The 9,020-nt window shown below is 43.0% G+C and overlaps 1 protein-coding gene across 1 annotated transcript in view; it reads left to right on the top strand.

Annotated features, from left to right (window-relative positions):
• Positions 1-608: 608 nt before the first annotated feature.
• The window catches only part of PLPP4 (phospholipid phosphatase 4), a 57,268-nt gene continuing 48,856 nt past the window's right edge, over positions 609-9,020 (top strand). Inside the window, exon 1 of the mRNA XM_065066869.1 lies at positions 609-995. Coding sequence (XP_064922941.1) covers positions 940-995 — 56 coding nt within the window. The 5' untranslated portion in view covers positions 609-939. The remainder of the gene's footprint in view (positions 996-9,020) is intronic.

The raw sequence follows: 9,020 nt of genomic DNA, 5'->3' as shown, positions 1-9,020 counted from the left end.
TTAATCCTTTATGCAGAGATAAAGTAAACGTGCCAAGGTCAGGGTCAGCATGGGTGGTCTGGGATCTAATTGCCCCTTGCACAAACTACCAGCAATATGTCTATATGTCTTTATGAACAGCGTCTAATGGTGCTTCCCCCCCCTGATTTTTTTTCTCTCCATCTTTTCGGGAGCGTGGTGTTTCACTACCGATCAGAGGCGAACACAGAAACGCCAGCCCAGCTCCTCATCGGAGCTGTACCGAACCCAGGAGGTCCGAAATGCAGCATGTTGCGGGCTGTTCCATGAGGGAGCTTCGGGGAGGCAATGTCAGCCCCTTGCACCCACAGGCAATGGCTTCATTTCATTCCAGCTAAGGATGGTCGACTGTTGCATTAAATGAGGCAGGAGAAACGCGCTCTCCTTCCCTTCGTGCACCAAAGGGCGCCACGTCCCCCTCCCTAGCGTTAGGCAGGGGCAAAAACCCGGGGGCCGCCCAGAAGGGCCGCTCCATCCCGGTGGGACCGTGGGCGGGTGGCGCAGAGCCGCCCCGGGGAACCGTGCGGGACGGCAGCGCCTCGCCAGCGCCGCGGGGGCGGGGAGGGGAGGGGAAATCCCCAGGATCCCCCGGCCCCCGTGCCGGGAGACACCGCGTTAGTCACCGGGTCCCTCCCCCTGGTGCCGGCGCTCGGCTCCGCCGTGTCAGCCTGGTGGCAGCGCCGCTGCTCGCTCCCGCACAGCGCGGCCGCGCCGCCGACGGGACGCGGTGCCTCCGTGAGGGGATGGAGGGGCCCGGGCTGGCCCTGGCGGGGCTCTGCGCCGCGGCCGCCCTCCCCCGGGCCGGCGGGGCGGGCTGCCCGCGGGTGGCGTGAGGCCATCGAGTCGCCCCGGGTGCCCCCCGCCCCGCGCGGGGAATGAGAGGCGGCGCCGCGGGGCTGCCGGAGCCCGCCGGGACCCACCATGCGGGAGCTGGCGATCGAGATCGGCATACGAGTCGTGCTTTTCGGGGTCTTCGTGTGAGTACCCGCCGGGCAGCGGGAGGGCGAGGGCGGCGGTGGAGACAACTCCTGCCGGAACGGCACCAGCGGGTACCTCGGTACCTCCGGGACTGCCTCAACTTTCCTCCTTCCCCCGGGGCCGCTCTTGTGCCTGAGTCCTTCCCGTCCACCCGGGCGCGGTGCCGGATTTCCAAGCCAGGGGAGTGCGGGGTGGGGATGCGGGGCTGGGATGCAGGGCTGTCCGCCCCTCGGCGCGGGCTGACGGCCGTCAACCGCCCCGCAGCCTCTGCTGGAGAGGCGCCCAGTGTTGACAAGCCGGACCCCGCTGCGGGGGAACCCCCCAGGCTGCCGCTGGCCCCATCGGGAGCCCTGAGCGAGGGGGAGCTGCCGCCGTTCCGGCGTGCTGGGAAGAATTTTTCCCTGGGGTGAGTGGTTACGGGAGCAGCGGGGAGCCCTCTCTGCCTTGGGATTTTGCAGAAGACCTGCGGGATTTTTGTTTTGTCGGAAAAACTACTGTTTGTGAGAGAAGTGTGCAAAACCCAACTAAACAACAACAAAACCCCCCTCCTGTTGTTTTCTTGTGGACGATTATAGTTTTTACTGCGAGGTCTCATCTGCCAAGGCTGTAAATGCACATCAGGAGGTGGTAGCAGCAGTGGGAGCCCGCAGTGGGTGAGCTCGGGGCAGGGAGAGCGGCAGCGCTGCCGCTCCCAGCTGAGGAGGAACCTGGGGCTGAACGGGAGCGGTGATGGAGCTGGGGATGCACATCCACACACTGGCATGTAGGAAGGAAAGTCACGAAAATCTGGTTGCTGAAAGATGCGCAGCCATCGCTGTGGGAGCACTCTTTGCCTTCTTTAGGAGAAAACAGTTACATATACCGTATACTTTAGGCAGGCTTACCCCTTTCTTAGGGTTTTACCTGTTTCTTTTTTCTGGCAGATTGTGTTCTCCATGCGTTTGAACAATCAAAAGTTATGCTCTTCATTGAAGTTTGCGTTTCAGTTACCTAATGTTTAAAGATGACTATTAACATCTTTGTGATCTCAAAAGAACCACAGAAACTAGATCAGGTTCTGCTACTGTTCACTTGTTTGTCTGCTTAATGATGGATTCTGTTCACAGGTGTGGGCAGGAATAGTTCAGGGCATCTGCTAACTGGTGATACTGACTTACAGCTGGTGATTCCAGAATGCTTCGATGTGATTTCGTTCTGAACTTCTCATGGTTAATGAATAACATGCCTAATTTACTGGGATTTGAGTTTTTTCTTTGTGCTCTTTCTCTTGAATATTGATGCAAATCTTTTGATTTGCAACATGCCTTGTAAGTGTCATCCTCTTCCTTTTAGGATAAACGTTGATACCTCCAAAAACTGGTAAGGTACCTCTGATATCTTTCAGTGCAGTTACACCTTACTTTGAAAGCAGACCCTTTCCTTTCAATAGAACAATTCCAGGTGCAATACATTACTTACACCATCCAGTAAGACATCTCTTCATGCAACTTATTACCATGATATGTAGATCATACTCCATTATAAGTAGTAATCTCTAGGTTATCCTTCTGTGCTCATTTCCTCTCTGAAACATTCTGTCATTTTCACTATTTTTGATGCTGTGGCTCTAAAATCAGCTGAGGGGTGGCTGCAGGTAGAGCCACCGTAGTGCCAAATGACAAACGGCTACACAAGCACTTTGCACATTTTCACATAGCTCAGCTTTTTTCTTCTTGGGATTCTGAGGAATAATTCTGATATTGTAAGAGGTCACTTGGAACATTCATTGACATCTAAAAGTACCAAATATGGAGTATTCAGAATTCACATCCAGGTTGGTGTTTAGTTTTTTGAAGAACTGTACTTTGTTTGTATTGGCTGCAAAAATGTAATCTCCAGCTTTTATATTCAGATAGTCTTAACACCAAAGTAATAATTTGTTATTGAAATATTATTCAGTATTTCTCTGTCCTTCCAGAGAGGCAGTTACTCATATTCTGGAACTTTTGTGATATAGAAGTTTAAATACCGTATTTTCTGTGGTTTTGTAAAAAGCCAGGGCAATGATTTTTATGGAGTGCTGAGTTCATTGAAATATCTCTTCAAGGATGACCAATTACTGGTGAATCTGGAAGCCCTGGGACTGAGGCAGCAGGAATGTGAGCTCCACTGCAGAAGCTGTTTCTAGGAATGAAAAGGCTTGTAATGCTCCCACCTTGCTTGAAAAGGAATGTCGTTAACATCAATGAGTTGAAGCAAAGTCTGGGATCATCTCTATTGTGAATGCCAGATGTGACATAGATATTTGTCCACCAGGACCTGGGTCTAAGAGAATTAGTTCATTCTGAAAAGGTTTTGACGTCTTTGGGCCACAACCAACCTTTGTAGTGTTAGAAATCTCACCTTGAAGATAATAGTTTCATAGTTATTTGCCAATTGTGAACCATCTGTGCCTCCCAGATGTCTTCTTAGATTCAACCTACTGATTAGTATAACTCAGAGTAATATACCGGCATATTTTGTACCATAAAATGCAAAACAAAAAAAGATTCATATTCCATGTTGTAGTTTTGCTTGGTGATAAATGTCGTTTCATAAAAATGAAGGTGTGAAAACTTATGCTGATTGCTAAAATTGAATTTATTGTCAATTTGAATGTATTTTGCAGCAACAACCACCATATTCTCTATACTTAGGACTGGCAGCTTTTTTTCCCCCACGTGCCATAATTATCAAGTTTAGTCATTTCACTGAAGGCAAAAGTCTATACTTGTTTTAAGTTCTCTGTTGTCATGAAAACATGCACCGTTCAAGTAATACACATTTTTGCTGGTTGTATATTGGTTTGGGTGAATTTGGCAGACAGTCAGTGAAGATAATGGTAAGAGCTGACTCAGTTCTCGATGTTGTGTTCTTAACAATTGATAGGTGTTCACTTAGCAATTAAAGACGGGTTTAGGGGTTGAAATTAAGCAACTCAAGCTTCTGTGTGTTTGTGAAGATCTCTGCTGCAGGGCAGTTTAACCCCTGGGATTTACTCCAATTGAAAGAAGGATTAATTAGGAGAGATTTATTAGAAGAACTTCAGCTGCCAGAAATTCAGAAGCAGGAGTTGAAAACAAACAAACAAAAAACCCAAACAAAACTCACCCGAAACCAAGCAACCAAACCAAAACCCACACACAGCTGATTGCAGTCAAACCCATGCTTGGTGCACACTTTACTTGGAAGGTAAATAGAAGTTCTTTGAGTACCTTCAGCAATAGCTCTCAAACCACAACTTACAAACTGTAGGGATAATAGTGATATTTCTTTTCTGCCCTACAGTTTTCCCCAGTTCCTTAACATTGACAAACTGATTATTAGTTTTTACAGCTTTTGATTGAGCTGAACTGATCCTAATGGGCATAGATCATTTCCTACTGTAGGCAGGAAAAGAAAATTCTCGTGCTATAATTTGTCCATTACGTTTTTACTATGTTATGCAGTTTCAGATATTTTTCAATTAAAGTTGACTTAAATAAACTCTCACTATATTTTTTGTGTAGTTTGTTTTTTTTTTTTTTTTAATTTATTAAGAAATATCTGTGAGCACAGAACTGGATTTTTTTCATGAGAGGTCTCAGAAGTAGAAACCATCTGTTATTTAATATCACAACTTTGAGTACGTACTTAGTTTATAGAAAAAAATCAGATACTAATTTGATGAATGATTGAAGGAGGGACTCACATCTTACTTTTCTTCATTTTGTACTGATTTCTATGACCTGGAGCATCTTAAGATGCCTGATTAATGCTAAACCAGGTTAAATATGGCCGGCCTTTCATCTGCTCCGTGTAGACAATGGCATTTGTAACTTACTGAATGCTTGATGAAAGTGAATTGTTTTGAGTGACTTGGTTTTATGCAGGTTGGGAAACTGTAAAAGGATTTGTGAGCAAGTCTGATATTTTACACAGGAATGATGCCTTCAAAACAATGTTCTTCATCTGTCCTAAAAAGAATTCACAGAGTTGCGGCTCAGGGTGAGGCTGTAATTGCCAACAGGGACGTCCTAGTTTCTTAGCAAAATAAATGTTGTTCTAGTTCAGACATCTCCTACAAGGAGAACTTTTTCATCAATTTCAGAAGTTTTAGAAGATCACATTATTGTATTGGTAGGAAGATAGAAGAATTTGCGTGTGTTGTAGTATATTTAGCCCAATGACTTGTCAACAGCATATTGCTGATGTTTCTAGAGCTGTCTAACTGATTACAAAGACAGTCTTTCAAGGATTGCTTCATCAAACCTCGAGCTCTTCAGTGAGTGTGATGTGATTAAAATATAAATGTCATTCAGAGTAAACGGGTATCTTCCCTACAGCACAGTCTCATTAGCAGCCTCCCTTGGGTATAAATGTTTGTCTGCAGACTAACATATGTATATACAACATACACGTGAGTGTGCAGTATTGACTAGTGCTTACATCTGTATGTGTGTGTGTGTGCCATGTTCAGACTCTGGTTTAAGTAAATAAAAGCTGATTCTGTGCATGTTGGGTTTCTTACGAGTTTACAATATTAAGATTTTAATCAAGCTATAAATATACATGAAATGATTTAGTGTGGAAAGCTCTTTCAAGTAGCTTTCATTGTCATGGGTGGCAATCTTCTGGATACTCTGCATATGTTGCCTTCGTAAATGATACTATGTATCGTGTTGTTAACACAGACAGAAAATCAATTAGCTGAGGGAATTCCACAATGCTGAAGTTCTGCTCTGCTCTTTTCTCACAGTTCACACTTGCCTTTTGTCTGTCATATCTACTGGATTTTTGGAAGATAGACTGAGCTGAGAGTCATGAGCAGTCAGAGATCTGTAGGTAATATAAGCAAAATTATACTGAGAAGAAATCACTAGTCTGAGGCATAAAGATTTATTTCTCCATGCTGACAAAAATGCTGCCAAATTACACAAGTCAGTTAGACTAAGATTTCAATACACCTTTTCAGCCAGGCTCTCTAGCTGAATTTTTCAGCTATTTGGCCACATGAGCTTCTTAATCTTTTCATGGCCTACATTCTGGATTTGTATATGTCATAATTCTAACTTTGTTTGGAACCTGATGTTTGGCTTCTGGTCATCTTAAAAGTCTTGAACTTCATTTCTCTGTATCCTAATTTCTCATCAAGAAAGGGAAAGTAATACTTCTTTTTCTTGCCATTTGTTCATTTAATTGACAAATACTTTATTATGGTGTTTGGACAGTAGCCAAACCCATTGAACACAGAATGTGCTTCGAGCTTTTTTCAGTGTTAGTTGAACTGATAGTAATGATAATAGAAAGTGAGAACCTCAACATGTTTGATTACTAACTTGTTTAAAAAAATAGGAACTGTATTGTAAGCTATAATTTAGACAATACTATTATAAAATGGGGGAAAGATTTAGCTTTGTGGCCCAGGCTGAAGTGTAGTTCACTGAGTAGGGTTAATGAACAGTTAAGGGAAAGATATGTTATAAAAAAGACCTGAGCCTTTCTGGTGCTCAGGATCTGAGAACAGATATCAAAGGTTGCATATTGAGCTCCAGTTGCAAGCGACAGACTTGTTCAGTGCTCAGCGGAGTCTGGGATACCTTTGAAGTGATGGAAGAATTAGAATGCCACAGAGCTCCTGTAACGCACTGAATGCAGCCGATATATCACAAAGTAACCTGAATTTTAACTTTGCTCAGCTCTACATCCTTGAGAGGTTACTGTAAAAACAGAAGGCCATAAATACCTATTATTTCTAGTGTAATATGAAGCGCAGAACAAAATGACCATGTGCCCGTCCTAATATCTATGAAATATCACCAAGGTAACAGAGACACTTGGTACTTAGTGTTCCACTGAGCTGAAGCTTCTGTTTCCATTGTTTTCTTATTTATTGAAACTAGGGTACGATTTTACTGACTTTGATAACTGCTACTCAGGAGAAAGCATACCTGTCTTTTTAGTGCAGACTTTGGTCCGTGCGAAAGATAGGCTGTTTTACAGACTATTGTAGCAATAATTTTAGATTGTGCATCAAAGTTTATTTCATTTGTCTTCCCTGAGTCCCAGGGGATGGGAAAAAAAAGGGGGATTTAACCGTAGGAATTCTAATTGTCCTGTTAATAGGATGGGATTTACAGTTGATGTCCATGGCTAAACTTGCAGCCGAATACATGCTAAAAAAGGATGTTGTTGTAAATGCCAAAGCATCTGCTCCAGATTTTTGAGGAGTAAATGGTCACTTTGTGTCTCCTTTTGTTGAACCCTATTTACTCACTGACTTGGGCACTTTCTATTTATTTGCTCCCAGCCCTGATTGAGGATGTTTTATAGTGAGAATGCTACTAAGACTGATGGGGTTTCTGTAACAGAAAATTTCTGTTACAAAAACTGATTTGTATACTTTGGTCTAAGCACAGTCTTGCTGTGGCACAACTATGTTTCTCATGGCAAAGTCTTCAATAAAAGGTACAGTTTTCTTGCTGAGAATGCACTCATACCTGACACAGTAAACCAAGATCTTTACAGCTTCACAGCCTGTTGGTGACTTTGAAAAGTGGGTACTTAGAAATAATTGGCAGAACTGTTGATGCTAAAAGTGGATTAAGGATTACATTTAGTGCGTATTGTCACTTTTTGCTGTAGTAAGCACTGTACTGATACTGAACAGGGGATGTTTGAGGGCTTTGTCTATGTTGGCAAGTATTAGTGGACAAAGAGAGAAAGCTAAAGATGAATACATATGTCCCTCATTAAAGTATTGGTTGTAATCCAGTAATGAACATCAGGGACTTACATGATTAAGGGACTTGAATGATTAAGGACAGCTCCACTGGTTTCTGAATCAGAATAACTGCTTTACAGACAATTCAATTAGATTGTCTTCATAGAAGAGACAAACTTGTCATCAGATGTGGTACTTAAAATAAGCTTTTCGTAACTACATGGGTTTTAAGGTACTTTCCACTCATGATTTTCCCTTGCCTTGTAAATGGTAAATTTGTAATTGCTGGACCATGAGTTATTGCTATGCAAGAAACTCTGTGACTGATCAATATGATTCTGCAAAAAAACTAGATTAGGAATGTTTATTTGTTGTAAATTGAATTGCTACAGTCACTGTGTGCTGTATGTTTTTGTTTCTCTGCATTAAAAAAACACTTTTAGCTTTTACTGTCAATTGGCTAAATGCTTTCCTTGTTAAAATACCACTGAATTTTAATTAAAATTGCATATAAAAATGCAATATGTGGGAATGGTTTTACTGTAGGCTAGAGTGACAGGGTTTACAACAGGTGTTTTTGTAGTAAGTGGCAGATAAAGATTACACGTGTGGGTGAACTTCAGAGAACAGGGGAGAAGTGAGAAAGATGGTGAGAGGACTATAGAAAACGACTTTTCTAAGAAAAGGGGCAATAATTGAGCTGTTTAATCTAGAAGTCTGAGGAGACATGGCAGTGATTAGTTGGAACGAAATAAGGACTCAGCAAAACAAGTCGATTCAATGTGAATCACGCTAAAGTCATTTATTACAGAAACAAGTCTCCTTATATACGTAACTATATTCTAATCACGCGTCCACACTCCAAGCATGGATTTGCTACTTGAGCATCGTAGGCTGTCCATGCACTGGAGTCTCACTGATGATACGTCCGATGATACGTCCACGCCAGGACCCCGGTGATTGTGGAACGCCCCTCTCTCTCACAGCAGATTCTGTTCTCAGCTTCTCGAAGCGGCGTTGGGATTCCTTTGAGCCTGACTAATTCAGCAACAAATCTTTATCTATCAAAACCTCTCCACAGTGATCTTCACGTGTAAGCAGCTGCTGTAAAGATATATGAACACCACAAACTGCTCTTCATGTCCTTCAGGAATTGCACAGAAATAAAATGTTTTTAAACTTGTATGTAGCAAGGGAATCTCACTCTGAGTGTGGGGAAATGCAGCTTGATTTTAAGTATGTTTGAGCACCGTGATTGCCTGAGGCATGTGTAGAATCTCCACCAATGGAAATTTTAAAAAGC

The sequence above is a fragment of the Columba livia genome, chromosome 6, assembly GCF_036013475.1.
Source record: "Columba livia isolate bColLiv1 breed racing homer chromosome 6, bColLiv1.pat.W.v2, whole genome shotgun sequence".
Classification (NCBI taxonomy): Eukaryota; Metazoa; Chordata; class Aves; order Columbiformes; family Columbidae; genus Columba; species Columba livia.
The sequence above is the reverse complement of the archived record's forward strand: the minus strand, read 5'-3'. Positions and strand labels throughout refer to the sequence as shown.